The sequence below is a fragment of the Cricetulus griseus genome, chromosome 2, assembly GCF_003668045.3.
Source record: "Cricetulus griseus strain 17A/GY chromosome 2, alternate assembly CriGri-PICRH-1.0, whole genome shotgun sequence".
NCBI lineage: Eukaryota > Metazoa > Chordata > Mammalia > Rodentia > Cricetidae > Cricetulus > Cricetulus griseus.
Window position 1 is genome coordinate 341,610,219 of NC_048595.1, and position 26,785 is coordinate 341,637,003.

The 26,785-nt window shown below is 39.0% G+C and overlaps 1 protein-coding gene across 1 annotated transcript in view; it reads right to left on the reverse strand.

The window, feature by feature from the left end:
• The window catches only part of Wdr70 (WD repeat domain 70), a 226,461-nt gene that overhangs the window by 30,111 nt on the left and 169,565 nt on the right, over nt 1-26,785 (reverse strand). The window contains exons 11-13 of the mRNA XM_027401331.2: nt 10,980-11,079; nt 8,936-9,020; nt 7,371-7,509 (exon numbers count right to left, since the gene is read on the reverse strand). Coding sequence (XP_027257132.1) covers nt 7,371-7,509; nt 8,936-9,020; nt 10,980-11,079 — 324 coding nt within the window. The remainder of the gene's footprint in view (nt 1-7,370; nt 7,510-8,935; nt 9,021-10,979; nt 11,080-26,785) is intronic.

A 26,785-nucleotide genomic window follows, 5' to 3' on the forward strand; every position in this document is an offset into this window, starting at 1 on the left:
GGATATTACCATTTTATATGCTTAAGGTTAATAAATATAGCAATTTTATTGAACACCAATGTAATTAATTTTAATGTCCCATCTGGGATAACGTATGGGTAGTGGGAGTATTTTCTTCATGTCTTTTTTCTAAGATTTTGTATATGCTATTTTCAATAAGAAAAAGAAAATTAATACATAATCTTATTCACAATGGATATGTCTATGAAGAAGAATGAGATCTTAGGGCAAGGGAAGTTGTGAACTCAAGTTCTCTTCAAAAATTCACACAATTAAATAAAGGACATAGCCAGATTCTCATGGAAAGTATTTGATTTTATTATTTTATTTGAAGACAGGGCTCACTCTGTCTCCAGGCTTTCCTAGAGCTATATAGCCCTGGCTGGCCTCAAATCACAGTGATCCTCCTGCCTTAGCCTCCCTAGAGCCATGAGCTACTATGCCCATCTCTTGTTTTCAAATCAGAATTATAGACCTTACTTTTTCCTCAGTTGGTGTAGATGACAATTTCCCTTTCTTCTGGTTAAGCATATAAACTTTAAAATAACATAATTTTAGCAAAAGTTATATATAGTCCAACCAATATTCATGAAAATAAGTGACAGTGATAAAAGCCAGTAGAAGCCAAGTGAGTCAATAAAAAAATCTCTTCTTGCAGAAACCTTTCAAGTTCTTTCTAAAACTATTATGCTTACTTCATTTTCCTCCCCTTACTGAAAATGAAATGATAAAGTTCCAGGAAGTCAAGTTCACAATATCTGTTTCCAAACCATGTAAAATTCATCACAAGACTTCAAATCCATAGAATGTACATGATGCTCAGAAATCCTGGGCTGTCCTTTGTTAAAAAGTGTGATACAGTGTACATGGTCTACATCACAGTTCAGACAGAAAGGGGATATTCTGGAGAACAAGCAGTGAAGAAAGAAATAGAAACCTAGAGTTACCCTTAGCCTTTGTTAGCCATTCTCTCTAGTGGTTAAAGAATGTTCCTTCAAATACTTTAAAAATCTGTATTAGGTTGAAAAAAATCTAAAAGAAGTGAACAAATTTCTACATTCAACCAAATCACCAAAATTAAATCAAGAAAATTGATTGTAACGACTTGTAACAAAGAAATTGAAACAGTTGTAAAAAGCCTTCCAACTTAAAAAAAAAAAATGTCAGAAAGAAAAAGAAGGGAGGGAGTAAGGAGGGAGGGACAGAAGGAGGGAAGGGCAGAGGGAGAAAAAGAAAATGTATAAACCAGGAAAAAACAAGGGGGCCATGGCAGGGGAGGGGAGGAGAAATAGAGAGGGCAATAACAGGATAAAAGTAATTTGGAGGGAGGAAATGGAAAAAAATGGGTACGTTTTAATCAGAGAAGGGGAAAGAGATAAAGAAGGATGGAGGAGGGCAAAACAGTAACAACAGAAAATAATATCATAAAAAATCATATTATCTACCTAAAATTGTGTGTGTGCACACGCGTGCGCGCACGAGCAAACACATATAGAACTTAATAAAATTTTCCCATCTGGGCTGACAATGCTCCTTGAAAGAGCCACGGACTTTCTAATAAAAACCCTACCACCAGGCAGGAGACATTCCCTTTTCAGTTGTTTATTTGGGTTTTCCAAGAGATTCCCAAAACATTACAGGCCACTGGTGTTGCCCTTGGCTAAAGACAGAAAGTAAGTACCTATTACTGAAGACACCATGCAATTTGGACACAGGACCCAAAGGCCCCTGAGATTGACCTAATTGAATGCCTCCTCCCTGAGGACAAGCTTCACGGTACCAGAAGGTGCTGTGCAAGATTCCAAGAGAGAAAAACAACCAAAAGTCCTACCTAGCTATGATGCCTATGAACCACAACAATGACCAGCATGGCATGATAACAGTGGCATACATATCTTGATAGTTACCAACAGCTCTCTAACTGGACTTAAGACCCACTTAAAAAGAGGAAATTCTGAAAACATAGCCAACTACCCAGGACTGGTACAGTCACGGATCCTGATGGAGAACTCACAACCAACACTTGACTAACCTGGCAAATCTAGTAACCACATTCTAAGTATCTGTCCTTATACCCCAAACAAGCGTAGTTCTCACCACTCATCAAGGAAACTTCTCTTTGCAACAGAGACCATTGCAGAAAACTACCACTTATCAAAAAGAGGGAACATGTGATCATGTGGTACTGAGTCCCAACTGATCCACCTACAGTACAACTTCTTGCACCTAAGTTTCAAGGAACATGGTGGAAGAGGGGTAGTAAAGACTGTAAGAGAATGCACTGGCTGTGAGAGACTGCGCTGAGAATGTATTTCCTAAAAATATCAGAGAATCTATGGTTTCAACAATACCTGCCTAAATGAGACTCAAACAAGGATGACACCAATAGACGTGCTATGGTGAAAGGCAGAAATCTCATGGTATCCTAACCTTAGACCAAAAAACTACTGGCCACTAAGAAATGCTGACAGCAGGGAAAATGCCCTTCTAGAGGGAAGAGCCTTTCACTTCCACCTAGTTATCTAATGCCAAGTGGTCAGCCTCAAAATCATACACAAATAAGTAACATTATACTGCCTGACCAGATTATGTCTATATGTGTGGAAATATATATAAAACACCCAGTAAATTCATCCCTCACCCTAGACAACATGTGCCACATTGGCGGTTCCAGATGCTATGGAGTTGCTGTTGTTGTTTCTTTCCAAAATGAAAATGGTGTTCTTTTTTCTTTCCTACCCACACTTTGCTCATCCAATCTTTATAAAAAGGAAAGGCTTCCCCCATAATACCTGGGGGGAGAAACAAAGAAACAAACTTGAAAAGAAGTAGGACTCAGCTGCAGTATCTGTTGTTTTTCCTTTTACTCCGGGAAGGTCAGCTATCTCTTTTAAACTATTTCCAGAAGTGAATGAGAAAAACAGTATTACTAACCATTCTTGAATTAAAACTGTAAAAGTGTTAGCATAGCAGTACAACTGAGAAAAACACGCTGTAATTCGAACATGCTCATTTTTATATTTTCTGCTTTTAAAGACAATTCTACTAGTCATTTCACAATAAATTACAGCTTGAGTGAGGAAAGATTGTGACATTAACTTTTATTTAGTTTTTTCAAAGCATGTTTCTAAATAATACAGCTTGAAATGTTTTAATTTCTATGATTTCTTTTGCCACCTCAAAATTTTATTTTATCCATTCTTCTTTCCCTAGTGCATAAAAAACAATGGGAAGCCTTTTATGTGACATCTAAAAATCATTAAGGTCCTATTTACACAAAAACAAAAGTGAACTTGTCAACTCAAAATTCAAGTTATGCAAGGCTGGATGATGCATGCCTGGGATCCCCCTCAGGAGGCTGGGACAGAAGGATTCAGAGGCCAAGACCTTCCTCTAGACTACAGAGCAAGTTCTAAACCAGATGAGGCTAACACAGTGAACACCTCTATAAAAAACAAGCAACAACAGATGCAAGCTGTAAGTTATATTCTGGAGTAACATTTTAGAAGTAGACCAAGCATACTAGTTAAGTCATGGAAAATTAGACGAGGGAGAGGGAGGGAGGGAGGGAGGGAGGGAGGAGGGAGGGAGGGAGGGAGGGAGGGAGGAGGAGAGGAGGGGTCTGTCTGTGTATGAAGGGTACAATTGGACAAAATGAAGCATCCAAAAATAACTACAGCTGCATTGTAAACTGTGTGCAAACCCTGCTGAATGGAATGAAAATAATAAATTCAAACATCTGTCATCTTCTACTGGAAGAGCTAAGAGTCTCCATGGTGAATCTACCCTAAATACAGAAAGGAAAATATTCAGATTGTAACTATTAAAAAAGGCAGAGTTAAAATAAGATTTCCAAAAAAATTTTTTTAAAAACATAACAAACACACTTGTTACATTTTATTATTGTTGTTGGGATGGATATTTACTTGGAGTATACCATGGAGTGCATGTGGAGGTCAAAAAATGACTTATGGATTTCATTCTCTTTCTGCCTTTATGTGGGCTCCAGGAATTGCACTCAGGTCATCAGGCTGTGTAACAAGTGTTCTTATCTAGTTGAACCATCTAGCTGGCCTGCACCTGCTAAATTTTAAAAGGCTGTTTTTGGACAAAGATTATAGACCACATTTAGTCAATAAGATTTTAATTGCATAGATCAACATCTCTTGGTTGTAAATATTTAGGTCCACATTTTTTTGAGCTTCCTATCCTAGATTATAACTACTTAAGAGTTTCTTCAGCTTTAGGAGAGGGTACTGGAAGAATAAAGCCACTAAGGTAGACATTAAATGCCACTGTCTGTGCATTCACTAACAGTACCAACTGTTAGTGCTAAGAATATCAGATGTTGCCTTTTATGTAAAGCAAAACTCAACAAGAAGCTCCTCACTATACTGAATCATGAAATTATTAAGGGAATAGGGGCTGTTAGGGCCTTTAATGACAAAAATGCCATACAACAAAAGAAGTGGTCCCTCACTCCCTTTTGACTCTTCTAGCAAAGTGTCCACTCTTTATCTATTCCAAGGGATGTGTTTATTTTCTTACATTCCAAGAAGGCAAAACTTGAAGCAATGGGTCAAAAGGGCAGTTTAAAGCCCCTTTAGCCTAACGTTCTACTATATAAACAGACAACTAGGCTGTCAGATGTTAACATGCCCTCATCACCACCACTCAATCAATGATTTAAAGAGGCCTTTCCAAGCTGTGTGGTTCTGTCCTCATCTCAACATCTCTCTCCAACTATCTATTCAAATGGATCTGAAAATCTTTCCTTGCTTCTCCAAAATCACTCATGATAATGTATATTTTACTTAATGAACTGTTTCCTTTGTTAATGTCTCTTGGTTTATTCACTCCTCTTGTATGCTATTACTTAAAGGTAATCTTTTCAGGCTTCTATACTCTTTCCTGTCAAACTCATCAACCATTTCAGCTGTGAATTATAAATGATTCTCCCAAAATGTATGTACTTGGCTCATCTGTAGTAAAAATCTACACCCCCAATATAACAAAAACTTCCATTTTCATATCACAAACAGTATTCAGTGTCTTTCCTAAAGATAAAGACATAGGTAGATAGATAAATTTGTTTTGGCAGCAGATTTGGCCTCAAACTCCATGTACAGTAAAGAATGCCCTTAAATTCCTGATCTTCCTGCCTTCATCTCAGAACTGAGTGCTGAGATCACAGGCATACACTACCACATCCAGTTTAAACCATTCAGTTATAGGTACTGAACTGAAGATTCATGCATTATATATGCATACCACTGAGCTACAGCTCCAGTCTTAAGATAAATGATTATCTTAGAGAACATTCACTAAGGTTTGAAGTAAGAAACCTCATTTCATATATAGAAATGCTCACCAGTCTTGTAAATCTAACCCCATTTCTATTCAAATGCTCACAAATTTTGTAAATCTAACACTTTCATCTCTACAACTCTAAAACTCATGTCTGAATGTATCATTTCTTGTGTTTAAAAAGATGGCCACGAAATAAAATCACTTATTTATTCTGGTATTGCAGTTCAATTCCATCTCCATAACTCAAAAAGCCTTTGTCCTGTTTCACTTTTAAGGATTCTTTATTTTGTACTATGTAAAATATTTTACCTTCCAAACATTATCTATGCAGCAGACCCTAAGGATTCCACAGAGAAGAAAACGTTTCTACCCTCATGTGATTTAGAACCTAGTTGAAGACACGAAGAACAAATAAATATATAATATGAGGTGATGAAAGTACCACGGAGAAGAAAAGCAACAGAGAGAAAACATGATCACATTATGAGACACAGATTTTTCCCACAAACAGTATGTTCTTCCAATAAGCAAATGAAGGCCAACTTGTTAGATGTGTGAGCCTGACTATATTATCTTAATTTATTTATATTTCAACTTAAATTATAATTTAAAAACACCACACCAAGAATAATACTGGAAATGTACAGTCATTTGGAGGTACAGCTTACTTTAGAAATAACCAACTACAATACTTTTACTTTTTAAACATTTTGGGGAATTTCACACATGAGTACTGAACTTTTACTTTTTGAGATTAAAATTGATAAAGCAAATTATTTCTCTTAGTGTTTTTCTTGGCTCCCAGATATAACCCCTAAAATTGTATTTCAAGTACTAGCAAGTTTCAAATGATGCCGTGATATTAGATTCCATAAAACCTGAATGGATATCTAGAATCTGTTTCCTTGCTACTTCACATTTGTAACATTCAAAGTCTAACATGGCTTCCAATTTGGGACCTATGCATTAAGACCCCAAAGTAATACTAGACATTTAGAGACATGAGCTTTGTGCTGGTGATTTAAACACAGTTGTTCAACTGTCTGAATCACTTAAGTGTATAATATGCCACAACTGTTTACAAAGAGCTGAAACAACTGGAGAAAGCAGCAGAAGAACACTGTGAGACGGGGTATTATTAAGGATTTGAGCCATAGAAAAGTGACAGAGACATTAACTGCCCTATTTCATACTGAGAAAATTACAATCATTTGTCTTGCCACCTAAATAATAAAATAAACCTTTAAGGAATTAAAATTGTCTTCTTGGAACTTTCATCATTATTATATTCTACATTCTCAGGATACACAAGAGTGAATGAACGAACGAACGAATGAATGAATGAATGCTAATATTTTAGTGTTTGAATAAATAGAAACAGAAAACTAAAGGTTCTGGGTCTTTTTTTTGTCAGAGTTAAATATAAATGTTTTAAATTTCCACATACTAAAAGCTATTAGGTTCAATGGATGGTAAGCCTTCTCTTATTGCTATGACCTTCGTATGCAGAATCTTTGCAAAGTCTTAAAGATTTAGGAAGTGATGATAAACGTCCTTCTGTCTGAGGGCACAGCCTTTCACAAGTGCATAGAAACATGCATGCTGTAGGCACTCTTCCTATGTACTGCAAGGTCACCATCCTATCTTTCCTTAGTTTGGTTCCAGGAGAAAACACAGGCTCAGCTAAACTTTTGACTAAAGTCTGAGCCTATAAAAAGTATCATGCTATGGGGAAAGGGTCAGTGTAGATCAGCCCATCTTCAATGTCCTAGAAAGTCTTAGGATGGCTGGGTGTGGTGGCCCATGCCTTTAATCCCAACACTCGGAGACAGGTAGATCTCTGAGTTTGAAGCCAGCCTTGTCTACAAGGTGAGTTCCAGGACAACCAAGGCTATTACACAGAGAAGCACTGTCCCCACCCTCAAGAAAAGTCTTATTATGTTAGAGGGAACAAGAAACTACCACTATACTGTAAAGACCAGAATTTGGATTCTATTCAAACAAAACAACAGGTGCCAACTTACTTCATTCAAGACTAGACAGAAAAGAAAGACACATACCGCATCCGTGATGTCAATTTCATACACCCTTTGGAAAGTCCTGCGCTCAAAGAAGACAAGTTTGCCGTTGCCACATCCCCTCTGAACAGAGGTACCCGTGACTATGAGTTTATCGTCAGGACTGAAACAGCAGTCGGTCCTACACACAAAAGCACTGGTAAGTATAAACTCGGGGCTCTGAAAACAGTGTAACAGTAATGAGTGAACTAAAAACACATACACATCCCTATAAAGGAGCTAACCTCTACACATTAGCTTACACACCGGGCATTTTAAATAATTTACTTAATCTTCACAATAATATTATGAGACAGATGTTCTTGTCACTGCACTAACAAGGAGGCTAACATCGAGTGGTTAACTAAGCCTTGCTCAGTATCACACAAGGATATGGTACACATCTGGGACTCAAATGAAGGCAGTCTGACTTCAGAGTCTGCTCTTAATTTCCACACCATGACATGTTTTAATGTAAAAAGAGTGTGAGCAACATTCAACAGAGTATCTACAGACAAGCAAACACATCTGATGAAGTCATATTAGCTTTGGCCATTTCTCAGAACTACTTGTATTGCCCCCATCACCACTATCACCTCCAAACAGTGTCAGCCACATCAAGTCAAGCTATCTGAGAGAAGGAAGCTGTGCTGTTGCAAACAAGTTGTGGTCGTTAACTCCACAGCTTTATTATCACAGCCATGGTCACTTAACTGTGAATAATCCACACGCTATCTAAAGAAGTTGTGTACTCGGCATTGTTTTAGCAGATGTAGTGGCTCAAAAAACTCTTTTCTATTCTAGATTGATGTTTGTTGGTAGGCTTGTTCTTAGCAGGTAAAATTATAGGCAATGGGCTGTGTTAGAGTGGGTGCCGTACTACCACACGGTTTCTCTTATTTGATGCTTCTATTACCTGCATATCCTCCCCATTGGTCATTATTTAACATAGATGTAAAGTTTCACTTCTTCCAAAATAGAAACCGTTTCCTAGGCACCAATTATAGGACTTAGAGGTTAAATCCCACCTCAGCTGCCTCAGAATAGTCTTTGAAAGCTTCAGTTGCCAGACTTAGGAAACTGGAGATAACTATGTTTGGTCATTCCGGACAAGACAGTGTGAATAACAAAAAGACTTCTGTGAGTATGTAATAAATTTATGTATAAAATCTTGGACAAATAGACATAATTTATCTTCAAAACAGATGTGTAAAATAAAAAAAAAAAAAACTTCTCAAGTCCCTTTCCTAGAAGATTTAAAATACTTGATGCAAATTAACATTAAAGAAATTTCTTTTCGGTTCTCCGATGCTAATCAAATAAAAAATATGCTACTTGTGGCGCTGAAGAATGGCTCAATGTTTAAAAGTACTGGTTGCTCTTCCAGAGAACCCAGGTTCAATTCTCAGTACCCAGATGGTGGCTCACAACCATCTATAACCATCTAGTCACCGGGGATCTAATGCCCTCTTCTGGCCTTCTCAGTTACCAGGCACACATGTGGTACAGAAAAACATTCACATGCATGAAAAAAAAATGTTTAACTTAGAAAATATAATCAGACTTACATTGGAAACAAGGTGGGAAGGTCTGAGGCTGAAAATAATGGCTTATTAAATTGTCGGACATCCCATAATTTTAATGTATCATCACCTAATTGAGGAATGAAGGGAGGAAAACACAAGTGAATTTTGTACAAAAGAACTCATGCCAGCTTAAGGTTTGCTAAACAGTATATAACTATTAAAAAGGGAGGATGGGAAGAAGTAAAAAAGGATGGATCGAGGGGGTAGGAGGGAAAACCCAAGCATACATAAGCACATTTACCTTTTTTTTTTTTTTTTTATTGTTTAGGGAGTTTGAAAGGGCAGTAGCAGTTGCAAAAATCGTATAAATGATGTGATACTAAGTAATTCTCCTAGCAATTACTTCCCAGATTGATTAGCATCTGTCAGCAACTCTACAGAACCTACACCAAAGCACTACAGTAGAGAAGATGGTAGCTCCCTGTGGTATGCCGAATACAACCTGCTTTCTTGGGAAGGCCTTAATTTCAGAACCATCAGGACTGAAAATAGTTCAGCTCACAACAGATTACTTTTCCCATCAGTATGTGGGTAGAATTAATGATGTAAGCCATGTTATTCCTTGCCCACCAGAGTAATTCTACTTGTGGCTATTTCTTCATTTTGCTGCAAAAGTACTACTTTTCCAAGCTGCTTAAAGAGTAATGAACATTCTTTTAGGAAAAGCGTTTTTATATTTCTACAGGGCTATTTACAAACTCCTGACTAGAACAAGAGCCAAGCTCACATAAGTAATGCCTCTGCTATTCTTTCTCCCTAGTGCTCACAGCCTAAGACTGGCCTCAGCCCTGTGGGTCCAATAAGGAATCAAGATCTGGTGCTAAGAGAGACTGGACTGTTAATAAAACCCATTCTGTCCCTAGGGACTCTTCCTCTGAAATCTGACTTTGGGCAGGGACTAATCCACACCTGTTTGACTGTATTGTCTCAAGCCAGTTCACAGAAAAATCCTCAGCCATGCCCCATAATGTATAGTTCACAAGCTGCCCTGGCTGTTATCTACCCTCTCTATTAACACACATTCTTATCCATGTGAGATGGATGTAGCAAACAAATCAAGAACAACCAGCATGCAACCATGATTATATCCAATCTTAGAATACAATAATACAGAATAAAATATAGTAGCTAGATAAAAACCCTCTGCCCCCTCAACCAATTTGTGTTAGTGTTTGAACTCAGAGAGGGGGAGAGTACCACATACTAATGGTCAACAAACAGAGGATTTGAAATATCAGGCATGGAATGATTAGGAGGGAACAAATAAAGGAAGATAGCTGGGCATATTGATATGCATTTGTGCAACAACCAGCATCTTGAGGAGACAGAGGGATCAAGAGTTTGAAGCAAGCCTATTGAGTTCAGGCCTGAGCGACCTGTAAAGACTCTGGCTCAAAGAAACCATGGTTTATGGACATGGCTTAGTGGTAGAGAGCTTGCCTTATAAGTATACACAGAGAATAAAAGAATGTAGGTGATCATTACAGATTCCCAAGGCAGAAGCAAAAGCCATCCATGAAGACCAAATTTCTGTGAAATCTGAAGCTAAAATAAATATCTAAAGGGAAAAAACATACAATTTCCAAATTTTGGTTGATAATAGTTTTATATTTGTTTATTTATGCATATACATATTTATCTATTGAATATATATACATGAGTATACTAAAGCTTGGATGTAGAGGCAAAAGGACAACTTTGTGAAGTTATGGTCTCCCTCCACCATGTGAGTCCTAGGAATTGAATGATCCTTAGGTCACCAGGCTTGGCAGCAAGCACTTTGACTGCTGAGCCACCTTGTAAGTCTAGTTAGTAAATTTTGGTACAGACAATGTTGCCAAGATAAAAACACATTTTAATTAAAAAAAAAAAACTGACTGGCAAACACATCATTAACAACAGCACAACTAACTTTAGTCAACACTAAGACATTGGTCTGACAGTTGGTAAGAGTTAAAAAGTATCTTCTTATATATAGAAACAAACCAAAAAAAAAAAAAAAAAAAAAAAAAAGCTGTTTACCTACCTCCACGAGAGGCAAGGACATTACCATCATAGGAAAAAGCCACACAAGAAGTGTCTGTGCCAGGGTCATGAGCCTGTTTATAGTGGAATTTAGGGTGAACCTGTGAGTAAACACAACCAAGGTATTATCCACTCTTATATTCAGAAGAGACAAATTTTGTGCAAACAACATTTAAAATTCAGAAAATTATATACATCTTAGGTGAAATGCTAATTCCAAGTGACTACAGTCTTGTTCCTTTAAAAAAAAATGAAAGGCTTCAACAAATTTTACTTGCTTCAAAGAAGAAAAGATAAGTCCTAGGAGGAGACATTTTTAGAAAGGCCTGAGTAATATAAAATAACAACTATTTTTGTATTATGCTTCTGTATTAAGTAAATGAGCATATTATTTACTTATACAAAATGCTAATTTTATTTTTAGTATATTCTAGACATGGTGCACACAGTGGTGGGCCTTGAACTAGCTAACGTGCCTATTTATTGCAGATGGTGGTGATGGTAGTGATGATGACAGCAGCTCTTACATAATGCCTAGAATATCCTAGGCACTATGTCTTTTATTTACTTCACCTAGCTGAATCTCACATTCACTAACTACATCTTCAAGAGCCCAATCTCCAAATAAGTTCATCTGAGAAGGCACAGATGAAGGTGATGCTTCTACCCAAAAAGTCAGTGATTGCTAACAAGCCCCACCAAGTAGGCCAGAGTGGACTCTCACAGCCTTCCTAGCAAGATAACTACAATGTCTTCCACAGAGTCTTAAATGTATCAGTTTCTAGACTTCCCAATCATGGAAGCATTTCATTTTGTCATCAAGGATGAGTGAGTTTCCATGTAGTAGCTTCTAGAGTCCAGTGTCTGTATCTTGGTATGTATGTATGTATGTATGTATGTATGTAACAAGAAGGACAGCTCTCAGCCAGACATGATGACTCACATCTGCACCCCCAGTATTTGGGAGGCTGAAGTGGAACCCCATGATCTCAAAGCCAGCCTGTACAGTGAAGTCCAGGCTACTAGAGTAAGATCTTAAAAACAAAAGCAAAAGCCAGGCAGTGATGGCGCACGCCTTTAATCCCAGCACTCGGGAGGCAGAGGCAGGTGGATCTCTGTGAGTTCCAGACCAGCCTGGTCTACAAGAGCTAGTTCCAGGACAGCCTCCAAAGCTACAGAGAAACCCTGTCTCGAGAGAAAAAAAAAAAAAAAAAAGCAAAAATTCAAGCAAAAGACAAAAAGCTCTCAAAGTGGTGAAAATAAATAGGAGGCACAGAATCAAATATTTTAAATAGAGAAATCTACATAAATTATAGAAATGAAAACAGAAAAAAAATATTAGAGAATACTGGTTCTAGAATCAGGCTGGTCTGCCTAAACTTGAAGGCTTACTAACCTTAAGTATGAACCTAGTTAAGGTGCTTATTCTACTTACCAGTTTACTGATCTTTAAAATGCATGCCCATATCTTTATACCCCATCACACCAACTCATAAAGAGACCAAGTTACCCTGATCCTGCAATCTCCCTGCCTTGTGTCAGAACCACAAGCTTAAGAAGCCTGAAATGGGTGCTATTTCTCAGAAAGATGATGAAATGCAGTTATGTGGCATAAATGCAGATTCTGAGAGCAAGAGAAGGCAAGCACTCAGTTACACCACAAAATGGGCTCGCTAACATGTGACTGATCCTGTAACCCTAGGACCCTTCTCATTGGGAATCTGTTTTCAAGCTAAATTGTAAGCAAACAATTCAATATTTCCAATCATATGTTTGAGTTGTCCTAGTACAATTTAGGCACAGAAAGAAGCTAGGCACTTGGTAGTGCTCCAATTGCCACAGATGCCACTGGAAGTGAACTAAGTAGAACAAATGTCCTCATATGTGCAAAGTGGTGGTTGGTTACTGCTTCAATGACACTCTGCAAAGGCAGGTAAAGTGAGAGAGAAAAGAACAAGACTGCTTCAGCCACTGTCAAAGAGGGCAACTCTCACAGTAGCACCTAACTTGGATCTTCTGGAAGAGCAGCAAGCTCTCTAAACTGCTGAACCACCCCTCCAGCTCCCACCTTTCTCACTTTAATCAAGGGCCCTTTCATGCCCTCTAATTTACCCTCCCCAAGACATTTCTGGTCTTCATATTCTTTCTCTCTTCCTTTTTTTTTTTCTTTTAAGTGTTGGGAATGAAACCCATGGCTTACAGCATGGTAAGTAAGCCAGTTTTACCACTGAGTTATAATCTTGGGCCTTTGTTTCTTGTTCTGATCCATATACATTGTTCCTTGCCACTAACACGCTTGATGATTCTTGCTCATGAAGCTGTCTATCTCCTACACCAAGGTCTGTGACACCACATTTAGGAAGGATGCCCCAATGGCATAGGCAGACAGCATGATCCAGGCATCAATGAAGAATAAAGGAGATAAACTTATAGATTCACTGAAGTCCAAAACGCAGCACTTATGTTCCTAAATTGGGTTTTCCATTCCAGTATCAAATACTGATCACCGGTATCTAGAAACTTTGCTTTCTTCCTATGGATAGTTGAGCTATAATTCCCCTAAGTCTGTTTAAGCACTGGCTTTGGATACGGCAACCATAGATGAAGATGGAGACTGTCACTAGCCCAAAGTTGTGTGGGTGTCCAAAAGAAAATCATTTACTAAAACTATCAAGAAACACACAGGTGGAAGTGTGCCTGAATCACCAAAAAGTTTTTCTCTACAGACCAGGACTAGTCAGAGGTAAGTTAATAATGTCCATGGGAATCACAGGGTCTGAATTGATAAAAAGCCAGCTCCCAGTGTCTAATTACTTGTACCAAGAAGCTGCAACCATAATGGCTGGGGAAAAAAAAAAAAAAACAGAGCCATCTCAGGGGCTTGGATGCATGGGGAGCTGCAAAGGTGGCAAAGAGAACATGGTATTACTAGGGACCAAATAATGAGCAGCAGGCAATGATACTGCTTAATATAAACAGAAGAGTAGGTGGCTAAGAGGAGTTACCCCAATAATAAGTAATGACCCCTTGCTCTGTTTCCATATTGGAGCCATTTTTCAGATCAACTGCTTGCCAATAAGAAAAACAGTCTGATTCCCTAAGAAATGACACTGCAATTCAGTAGGATAGGTGTATTCTGTATTAATTTTTTCTAATTCTTCCACAAAGGGACTTCTGACTACTATAGATTTAATCAAATAGTGATCAAAACTATAGTGGGAACATAGCAATGAATGCTCAGGGTGACTTGGGCTCAGGGGCTTCCTACTAACCTGGCCACACTTGCCTAGAATTGCATTGGAGTTTCAGATTTTTCCTACTCTTCATTCCCCTATCCCTTCCTTCCTGGTATTTTTCCTGGGGGCCTGAGTCACCAACTATACTTGAAGACTATTGGCCTCTTTCAGTTCCTTCTCATTTTCCCCTCATTGGCATTTTGGCAATAGGTTTCTTTAGTGTCTAACACTGCCTTGGCATCTGCTTCCCAGAGAACCCAAATACACACACATTAGGAAGCAAGACAAGCAAAGGTCAGTAAAGACATGCATGCATGGCCTTGCTGCGTTTAGGGCCCAGCCAATGGACAAGAAAACAGGCACTAGTTTCCTAGATGATCAGAGAGACATGTGCTCAGTTAATCCCTTAACACAGCAGTTCTCAACCTGTGGGGCACCACCCCTTTTGGGACTGAAAGACCCTTTCACATGGTTTCCATATCAGATATCCTGCATATCAAATATTTGCATTATGATTCATAACAGTAAAAAACGTTACAGTTATGAAGTATCAGTGAAATAATTTTATGTTCAGGGGTCACCATCAGAGCTGTATTAAAGGGTCACAGCATGAGGAATGTTGAGAACCATTGCCTTAACATCAATAGGCATGTAGTTAAGGGGTCAAGATGAGTGAGCCATCCTAAACCATCTAGCACTGATTTCATCTCTAGTTAACTACAAGCACAATACACATACAACCTAGCAGAAATCAGTCATGCCAGCCCAGACAAGAAGTATTGTATGGTGCTACACAATTTTCTCAGAATTCTTCTCTACTTAACATTTTGCCAGACAATATTCATCCTATCTCCTTTCAGTTCAAGTTAATTGCATTTCACCATGTCTCACACTTTAAATAACCATGGCACCCTTCTCCTGTCTGTTTTGTATCCACCTATGGGAGTACGAATTCACTCTAGTAAGTCTGTTAATTCTGCCCATGGTTAGTTTCATATATCCATTGTCTCTAGGAAATTATAATTTGTGTCCAATTTGTTCTTTGATATCAAGTAACACAATGCAATATAGATGATTAAAAATTAAGAAAAGAGACTGTTTAGAGTTAGCTCATCCTTGGAAGACACAAAAGAATTGACCTTATGGTGCTTTTCTTTATGGTACTGGATAAACCCTTCCACATATTTCTGATTTTTTCTTTCATGTGGATCAGGGGCTGGTTGTTTCTTTCCCAGGCACACAAGTGAACTCTGAGAACCCCAATAAGACTATTAGAATACCACATGTTATAGCACATCACAGCGCTTACATTCATGGAACAAACGGTTTTTTGAGCACATGAACTTTTGAGCATGGAAACAATATACTCATAGTAACTTCACAATTGTCCAAGTTTCTGAGTTCTTCAAATAAAGAAGACTATGTTTAAAACCATGATGCTTTTCCTGTCTATTTTCCCTTCTGTTTTAGTTACTTACTGTTGTGCCCACATATCTAATAAGGAATTTAAGCAAAGGAGGATTTATCTTGGCTCATAATTTGAGACTACAATCCATCATGGCAAGGAAACCCATAGCAGCAGAAGCAGCTCACCAATATGGTTCTAGGAACTTGCTCACATTTGGGAGGATTAGAATAGGAGAAAGAGCAATGCCAGTATGCAGAGGCCTTATCCTTTGCAACCTTGGCATTCAGTCTTACGATCACATTCAGTCTCTGTCCCTCTGTTAACCACATCTGGAAAGGACCTCCCTCTGAGACGTACCCCAAAATGTGCCTCACTAATGTTTAAGCCAATCAAACAGAGTAAAAATTAGAGATCAAACCTTCCATCCTCCCATTCATCACTACCTTTTTCTTTCCTTTCTTTTAAAGAAATAATTTAAGATAAAAGACATCAACAGGGCTACAGAGATGATGCAGGGTTAAAAATGATTTCTGCTGAAGTATAAGGAGGGAACTTTGGATTCTAGCATAAATGTCCTTTGAATGATTGTAACCCAGCAATGGAGGAGGCAGAGAGGAGGACCCTGGAGGACCCCTGGAACTTACTGAATGCCCTCCTCTGACCACTAGACATGCACAAGTGTACACATCACACACACACACACACACACACACACACACACACACACACACACACACACACAGGCATAGCAGTCCATTTATCACTCCCCATAATGTAAAATAAAATAATGAAAAATTTAGGATCCAAATTACAATGCAATAATATTTACTGAGAACCCTTTATACATATAGCAAAGAAGAAATAAAGATAAGGCATGAGATTTTCTTGAAATGATGAAGCAGTTGGGAAAGGGGGAAACATGTAGGACCACATTTACTACAGTTGTAAGTCCATCATTGCATCAGGTATGGTGTGCAACTGAATGCTTAAGTATTGACATTAAACCACTGACAAGAAGCTCGGACATGATAGAGAACAAAGAATGTATTTATGAGCAGGGTTGCATTTCCAAGTAGGGTTCTCACCCTTAGTCCAGGTTCGCTACTATAACCACTGTGACCTCACAGAAAACAACTATGATTTAGCATTTCTTTTTCATCTGTGTTTGGCAAAGGCACTGTCCAGCCTTCATTCACAACCAGACTATGTTGCAATTATCCTGTTTGGTCATCTCAGACCAGGTGACTGCAGTGTATGACTACCTAGGGCTCTATCTGGTGGCCAGCTGGAAGCTACAGCTGTGGGAGAAAGCTCAGCCACTGAGATATGTGAGTCACAGGCAGAATATGACGCCAGTGCTCTGGAATCCTTTGGCTCCCTGTGTGCTTGCAACTTGAAATTCAAGGTGTTTACTTTAGTCTATAAAACAAACCCCTTATGGCTAGGGCAAAAGTTACCTTCACATTAATCTCCCCTCTTATAAACCCTAGCTGAGATCAGTTGGTATACCAGTTAGGTACTCTAGATTTATGGTTCAGAAATGTGGTTGGAAAAATATAAAAAAAAAAAAAAAAGCCCAACAAAGGATTTGTGCTTTTAAATTTTCAAGAAGGCATAAAGTGAAACAGCTTGTCTTTTCTTGGACTTTAAGACTCTGTTTTATAATCTTGAGACATCATATAGAGTCATTTAAAGTTGGGGATAATGTCTGATTACACTATTTAAATATCTGGCATGTTGCACTGTTTTGATTTTAAGCAAATACAACTTTGATTAGAAAAAAATGGGGTAACCAATATAGAATTTCACAGTCTTCTATAGGTTTCCAAATGAGGACATCACCTAAATCACCAAGAGGAATGATTTAGGAAAGTCCTTCCAGAGACAGCCCAAGAAAGGGGTTTCCCAGACAATGTTTTGTGTAATATCATCATATCGGAGGGCTACAGCCAAGTAAGCCTGGGAAACTGGAGTTTATTTGCATACCATGGCCTTGTCTTGAAGATTCACAATACACATCAGTATATTAAAAACCAGAGTCTTTTAAGTAATCATCCTGGAATAAATCAACCTCTTTAACATTCCCCAAAGTTTACTTGACTATGGAACTATTTTTCAGCTAACATATACCAGCATGCATTGAACTAATATTCTCTGGTCCATAAGTGGGAAAGCATGCATCTTGAGTATGGGGGAGCAAACTTCTCTGGAAAAGACTAACTAGTAACTATTTTAGACTTTAAGGACTACACAGATTCTGTCATAACCATTTGCTTCTGCTGAGTAGCATGGACAGACACTTACAATACATGGACAAATGGACACAGATGTGTGTCAAAAAAACAAAAAACCTACAAAACAGCATCCACCAAAGGAGATGGCAAACTAAATTTTGCCCCAGACTAGCCGATTTGCTGATTAGAAAAAAACAACCCTTAAGGAAAAGCCTTCTGCTTACTAAATCATTGTTAGGCCAAATGAAGGTTTCCTTATAATTTAGAAATAACCTTAATTTATTATACTGGTGGTGGCAATAATAACAAAATAATGGTGATGATTATTGTGATGATGATGGCAGCAGCTACATTTATTGAAGATGTTGCTACTTGGGATAGCAACACTACATATTCTAGTTTTATCCTTCATCCTCTCTGAATTAAACATAATTATCTCACTTCACCAGCAGGACAACTTGCCCATCCACAAATGACAAGAAACTGTCAGAGCAAAAGTCAAACACCAACTTTGGCCCCAGAAAATACACCATTCAGTCAGATACCTACATTTCTTTGAGTGTGTATGGGCAGTACAACAGTAAGAGACCTCAGTGAATCCAGTTGCCTTATAGTCCCAGGAGACGTAGTGTACAAGAGATTGATAACATGAAATAACTATCCCTCCTTCAAACTATGTAATACATCACTGTACACTATTACAGATATATCAGTCTAAGGTAGAAACTAGCTGTCTTTTGTCCAGTAAAACAAACAAGAACAATAAAGCAGCCACTTGTTCCCTCCTCTTTTTCCAGTTAATGGGAGATAGGCATCTAATAAACCTATTACCTTTGCATTTTCTCATCAGTGCTGTAAGTGCTATCATTACCAATTTCCAAGAGGAGAATGGGATGCATAATACGGTAGGGCTAGCTGTCCAGGGTTAGGTGACATTCAGACTCCTCCAGACTGTCAGTTGCAACTAAAGTGGACCTTGACTGTTGAGGCAGCATCCCACTGTTCCCTTAGTAGGCTATTTCTCTCTCTGAACAGGGAATTGGCAGGTGACAAGTAGGGAAGTACAGCAAGAGTAGACAGAGTGTGCCACAGTAGTTGAGCACCACACCCCTTTCTAGAACCGGTAGAAGTACCACTCACGGCTATATCTAAATTTGTTCTGTAAGCAAGCAGTGATGAGCGTTTATTCAAGATCATATAAAAAGTCTCTGAAGTAATTGAAATTTGGTAAATAACAGAAAAAAGAGGCTGGCAATATGGGCATCCCAACGTCTGGGACATTTATTTTTTTTTCTCCTCTAGCTCTTCAGTTTTGGGGTAACAGAGGGTGGGAATTTAGATTATCTACTTCTCATAACTACAAATGTGAACATAAGTGTGGCTTATATTCAGCTCCTTAATTGAAGGGGAACTTGAAAACCACCATGCCAATGCCGGAAGCACAGTGCCATGGAATGACCTGCCTAGACAGGAGGGAAAGCCCGTCGGTGCCCCCTTTGAAGTCCAGCTGCCTGAGATTCACTGGCAGCCGACCTTCAAAGAGAGCCGAAGCTTCCTTCCCTCAGCCTGGCCGCCAAGCTTCCCGGGCAGCTGGGCGACTTAGCCACTCTCTGCCCAGCTGTCTGTGAACTCTGGCAGTCAGTTCAAGTGAGGAATAGTGAGGTGGTGGGGCAGTTGGGGCGGGAGAAGGAAGAGGGAGGGAGGGCGGGTGGCCGGCCCAGTGGCGCCAGGCAAAGAGGATGCTGGGGTTTCCTGGGAGTCAGCCTTATCAAAGTCAGTCAAAAGACCAAACTACCAAACAGAGCACAATCCAGCCCCACTACCAAGCAACCTGCCAGGGACCAGAGAGATTTCAAATCTGCATTCTTACCAACACTAAGTAAAGCTTAAGTGTGCCCTTCTAAAGATGGTCCAGTTCCTGAAGAAAACAGTCCACTCTCGACATGGGGATGTGGAGAATCAAGCCAGAAGTCAATCACCAGAAATTACAGTCCTTTCCTAATTTTGAGTTTCCATCAGTATGAAGTCACTACTTCTTGAGGACTTTGGGGGGCTGTTTGTCGACTGTGTTGTGACAACATTCTGTTCTCACAGCAGCCAATAGCTGGAACACTATTGCCTGTGCAGCAGATGCCTGGGAAGACTGACTCCTTTAACATAAACAATGTCAGTGCACAATGACGTTTATCCTTGTGGACTGCATTCAAGACATGGAGAAGAGTGTTATCAGCTACAGGTGCAAAATGGGTGCAGGAAAATAAACTCTCTGAAGAAGACTAACCAAGAACAAACTAACTTTGGTAAAGTAGGAGACCATCAAAACAACACGAAGAGAGATGAATGGGAAGGAAGAACTGGAGACCATGAGCTAAGACTAAATAAGATTTGCATTTTAGAGTTCTCTGAAAACTAGAGAAAAATAAAGGGGTCTTAAAAGTTAGGGGGAAAGCTGATCATAAATTTTATGAAAGATTTTCTCTAATTTAACACAATCTGAGTAGAAAAGAAATACATGGATGACCTGCCACTGTACATTAAGACAAAATGAACAAAAGACCTACATATTCAGATACATTAAGTTACCAGCTACACAATCTTCCCTGCTGAAAGCTATGACCAAGCAACCAGCTTTCAGTTTACCATTAAAGTCATACAATCCAAAACTTATTACCTAAGTTTTAAAATACAATAATAAGTCCATAAATAAAGCACCAAATAACATTTGCTGTAAGTCACCCATTGTATAAACAATTATGTATGTAAGATATGCCAGGTGTAACAGGCAGTAAGGTTGGCAAATGATTGCTTACTAGCAAGAGCTCCAACCAAATAATTAAATAATGGCAGTAACCACAAACTATAGTACAATTAATGCTTAATGAACACCCTTAATCACTGCAGTGCAACAGTGGTGGCTTGGGAAGGCAGGAAAGAACAGCCAGGTCAAGTCTGATAAGAATGCTTAGTTGTGGTCTTTGAAATGTTAAGTAGGCTACTATGTGAATGGACAACATACAAATATCAAAGATTCAGAAGTGTGAAACAACACATTTCTTTGGGAGTGTGGGTAGGACTCAACAGTAGCAGAGTAGTAGACAAAGCTGTAGGGTTCTATTCATTGGTGACTGTATTTGTCTTTGCACAGTTTGATTTTTCACTCCATGGGTGATGTTGATAGACCATGTGATCATATCAACATTTTAAGAGACCACTTTGCTGTGGCAAGCTGAAAGAGGGGAGACTGACAGCAGGGAAATGAGTCAAACACCTGCCGTGGGTCAGGTGAGGACTTGAATCTGAGCCGTGGAGAAGTACGGAAAACAGCAGTTTAAGCTACAGTCAGTGGCTTGAGGATGGTCAGTTCTGGTTAATTTGGGAAGGAGATGCAACAAATACAGTCTGTCATAGGTAGGAACCTGGCAATGGACAGAGGACAGAGAAGGAGGTAGATTAGGCCTTTGCCAACTAAAACAAATGAAAAGGCAGAAAGTTGAGCATAGTTTCTAGAAGGCAATAGGAGTGAAAAGGGTAAAAACACAGGAAATTGAATAACTGGTAGAACTGGGTCAGAGAGGAAGCAGGAAGGGTGTGACCAAGTATGCAGGTGGAAGGATTATGAGGGACTAAAAGAAGAAGACCTCTTCCTTGGAGAATACACAGAAAGAGGCAGCAAAGTGCAAGGCCATGGACACATTTCCATGTAGAAAGGCACAAAGCCTAGCCGAAGTCCAATGTGTTTGCTTCATTTTTCCTTATAGAGAGTAACTGATAGGGAGTAGAGAGGTGGTGAAGTGGACAAGAGTCCAGCAAAGTTTGGAGGAAAAAATTGAGATTCATTATGACAGAGTTCCCTGAATAAGGAAAAAGAGACGGCCTGCCAAGATGCAGAGGATGAAAAGAAATATGTGTTGGAAAGTATGGAATGACATTAACCTGTAAAAGTAGGTTCTCAAATTGGGCTCACAGCCAGAGCACAGCAAGAAATCACACTACAGTGTTTCAGGGAAAAACATGGAAAATACATACTGCCTAAAAAGTATACTGTAAAAGTCAAATCATCTTTTCCTTGTTAAACAGTGTTCCAGAGTTAAAAGGGTTAAATGAGCATTTTTGCCCCAAAGTTGTAGTCAGTGTAATACATTTTCAAATTAGTAGCTCTATAAAAAGTTAAGCTCCCTGCTTTTAAATGCATAGTTTGCTAGAGAAAATGCCCCTATAAGAACTAAAAATGAGAATAGCAATATTTTGTTTATTCTAAGCATTGCATTAATTTACTTGATAAAAAGCAGTTCTAATTTCTCTGACTTAAAAAACTGATTTGAGAATCTGGAGAGGTGGCTCAGCACTTAAGAGCACTGGTTGCTCTTGCAGAAAACCCAGGTTCATTTCTCAATACCCACATGATGGTTAACTTCAGTTCCAGGAGAGCCAACATACTCTCTGGCTTTTGTGGGCACCAGGCAAACATGTCACACATACATATATGTAAGCAAAATATCCATTCACACAAAGTAAAATAAAAAATAAATTTAAGAAAGAAATTGATTTGAAGCAAACTGTTAGTTCCTTGCCCTCGAGATCCTAGGCATCATGAGAAAGGAGACAAAAATCTAACAGCTTCTTTAAAGAAAATAAACTTTAAATTATTTTCTAAGTGTTTTAATAGTGTCTTTTCATTGTTAAAAACTTCTTACAGAAAACCATAGCCAATCAAGTGCTGACTTGTGAAGCCCAGCTTCAATGGACACATCCACAAAACACTTCAACCTTTCAAAGAACTATAGGCAACTGAGGAAAGCTGAGAGTGGGGGAGGTGATCTTCCCCAGGGAAGAGCATACTAACTGTTGTCCAGTGCCAAATGGTCAGGCCTGAAAAACATAAGTAAATTATGGGCTGAGCTGAATACATTTAAAAATACATATGAAGATAAGTATACATATATGCATGAAGTAACAATGAAAGAAGAGGCCGTGAATTTGAAGGAGACTGGGCAGGAGTATATGGTAGAGTCTGGAGGGAATGCAATTATATTATAATCTCAAAAATAAAAAGTAAAAAAAAAAAAGAGAGAGAGAGAGAGAAAGGGGGAAACTTCTTAAATGTAAAACAATCCTTATGATTATCCTTATGTTCAGCTGAAACCACAAAAACACCTGAAAAGTAAAAATAAAATTGTAGTCTCATATATTTTTCAATCTGAAGGAGAGAAAAGATGAAGAAATGTATGGAAGTCTCTAAGAACCTGTGGGCATTCAAGAAATTGGTTGTTTACAGGTTCTTTCAAAAAATAAGAGGAAGACTTCTCTTGTTTACACACAGCAAAATAAAAATAACAACAGAAGAGAAAGAGTCTGCAACACAAATAAAACTGTCTGCATTTGAAGTCAGGTTATCTTTTTTCAGCCAGGAATAATGGCGCATGCCTTAATCCCAGCACCCAGCACTATTTTTTCAGAATGACTACAATCTTAGGGATTCACAATCAAACAGGCGCTGGTGGCACATGCCTTTAATTCCAGCATTCAGGAGGCAGAGGCAGGCGGATCTCTGTGAGTTCAAAGCCAGCCTGGTCTACAGAGCAAGTTCCAGGACAGGCTCCAAAGCAACACAATCAATATGTCAACAAAAATCTCTTTAGCATTACCACTTCAGTTCATCTCTTCAGTTTATCTTTAGAAGACAGTTACTTTCTACTGCCTGTACACACTTAGAATAAGGACTGCCTTAGGCTACGAAAAGAAAAGGAAAGGGGAAAGAGACATATTCACAATCATATTTTAGATTTTGACATTTCTTTCAGGAATTGATAAAACACTAGACATAAAGTGGCTGACATGCTAAAACCCTCAAACAGGTTCATTAACGGACAGGTACAGAACATCCCAGAAGAGAATAAACTCTCAATCTAAGTATAAAAACAGCACTTACTAAGACAGACTACAGTCTGAATAAATTCCCCTCAAGAATTTTATATATTCAAAGTATATTACCAAGTATACTATCAGGACAGAAAGGAATTAAAATTAAACAATTAATAAAAAAACCAAATATGTGGAAATTATACCACATAATTATAAATATTCCATAACTCAAAAAAGTATTACAAAAGAAAATTATAATACATTTTGTGTTTGTTAAAACATTAAAAAATTATCAAATTTGGAGGGACTTTTATGGACCAACCATTTCTTCCCCTAAATTCATTTTATAATGGTTCTGGTATTTGGATGTGGGAGCTCTACAGGGTTAAACAGGATAAAATGAATTTATTAGGGATTCCCATGAGGAGAGCAATGTTTTCAAGAGACTGACAGGAATGTTGCTGGAGCAGTAGCTAAGAGCTACATCCTGATCCATGATCCATAGGCAGAGAGAGATAGACACTGACCTGACAAAGGCTTTTGAAACCTCAAGCCCACCTCCAAAGACACACTTCCTCCAACAAGGCCACACCTCCTAATCCTCCTAATCCTTTCAAAAGGTTACCAAGCATTCAAATAAAAGGGGCAGGGTGACTCACACATTCTTCGTCAAACCATCACAATTTGTAAGTCATTATTTACAAAAGGGGGTAAAATGTTTTCTTGGCAAAGGCAATACTAGTGTTCTTGATTTTTCTTTATTTTTGAGATTATAACAGTTTAAATACTTGAGTTTCCACTGAAAAAATACCTACTGTGAGCATGTGTCTTTTTAAATAGTGATTATGAGCCTTTGTGGAGTAATGAAAGCATACAAACCTAAATAGCTTTCATCTTCAACATAAAATAGTATAGGGATCCCAATCTGTGACCATATTAACCTATCTGGGTGATTAAAAAACTTACCCATATCTATCAACATTTTTTTTTTAAATTACTCACCTCAACAAAAATAAATTAACAGGTATGGTTTTCCTCGGTGAAATTAGGTAATAGTCTTGAAGGGACCAGCTCCCCATTTCGGCAGCCATAACAGTAACACGTGCTTGCCATAACCTTGCCTTGGTCACTTAGAGGTCAGACGCCTGCCTCGTGACAAGGAACCAATCAGAAGTTAGCTGGTGGCACTATGCTTTACGACCCTGGGTGTACTTTATGGACAATCACACAGCAATGACGCCCAGAGCATAGCAACCACCCTGGGAGGGCCTATGGGCCATAACAACCAGTTGGCCAATCAACACAGGGCAAGTCCTCCAAGCCTGGAGGCACACCAATCCTGAGCCTGTGCGTCCCCTAGACACTCCCCTTACGCTGCCTTACAAGATCTCTAGGGAGCCCGTAGGAGCTGTCTTTGCTAGCCATCTGCCATGGCGGGTGGGTGAAAGACCCAAGCTAACATGGGGTTAGCTCGTTAAAAAAAAAAAACAATAAAGCCTCATGCAGTTTGCAGCAAGCTCTCAAATCCGCCTGGTGATTGGGGTGACCATGGTCGTGGCCTGGGACCCTGGATACCTGAGTTTTCTGGGGGTCTAACAGTCTTAAAGGAAATACAATCAAATGTTGCAACTTTAAATGTGGAATCCCATGGTGATAGATTAAACAGTGATTGCTACTCCCCTGCAATACCTAACTGGCTGCTCAGTTACACTTCCACATAAGCAGTGAATTCCCCTACATGTGAGGCACTGTGCTGGGACCTGTAGGTCCAAGAGGACAACAGTTTCTAATCCCAGATCACTCTACCGTACAAAGATGACAAAATGCATACAAATGTGAAGGCTAAAGAATAAAATCACAAGACACAATTGCAAACATGAGAGTTTTTTGGGGGTTTTGTTTGTTTTGTTTTTTTGTTTTTTTGTTTTTTTTCCGAGACAGGGTTTCTCTGTGGCTTTGGAGGCTGTCCTGGAACTAGCTCTTGTAGACCAGGCTGGTTTCGAACTCACAGAGATCCACCTGCCTCTGCCTCCCAAGTGCTGGGATTAAATGCGTGTGCCACCAATGCCCGGCTTCAGAGTATTTATTCTTATAATGTGTTTTCCCTTACATTATTTTATTTTCCATTTATAAACAACCATTTTCACAAGTGAGAAAATAGGCTATATACCCAATTAGAATCAATTAACTTAAATTTAAATCTACCCAGTTTCATTCTGGCATCTGATCTCTTACCTAGAACTGATAGGAAACGTTTAGGATAATTAAAGAAAGAACAGTCACTTATTTCCCAGGAGACAGACACCATTACAGCTAGGTCTCGAAGGAAAATAGCTGAGCATTGAAACTGAGGAAACTACTAAGTCGAAGGTCCTGAGGTGGGACGTTCACAGATGTTTGGAAATATTACAGACACCGATTTGGGTAGAACACAGAACATAGAAGGTAAAGCAGGAAGATTAGCAGTAGGTTACCAGGGTTTGACATGGCAGCTGGGACGGCTGCAACGACTGACAAAGGGACTTGGACTCCAATAACTCTCTTGACCTGGGGTCTGATCAGGTGAGCTATTCTTAGCTGCTCACTCTCAAGCAATGTGTAGCAGCAGGCTTTCTAAATCAGTGGCAGAAGAAGCTATCCAGGGATAAAGGACCCATCCTTCCCCTTCCAAATCTAGTGGCCAACATCCAATTAACCCCTCTAGCACTTTGCCCTATAAAAATAAAGCACATGAGATTGACTGATGTTCTCAAACAAACGTCTGTTGAAAGAAGTGTTGCTGTTCCAAGAGAGGGTTTAAGGGACAGGCGAAGAATGGGTGGGTGATGGGGCCAGTTTCTTTTCTTCCTTAAGTGGGAATAGAGAAAGTACATGAGAGTTTATGAGGAGTAAACACATGTACAGGTTTGCCCTGAAATGCTTGCCTTTTCCTCCACAACCTCCCCAAAAGCTCAAGAACACAAAGAAAGCTGGACACAGTGTTGCACAGCTGTAATTTAAAAACTCAGGAGGCAGAGACAGGAAGATTGCACCAAGTTCAAGGCCACCCAGAGCTATATGGTGAGGC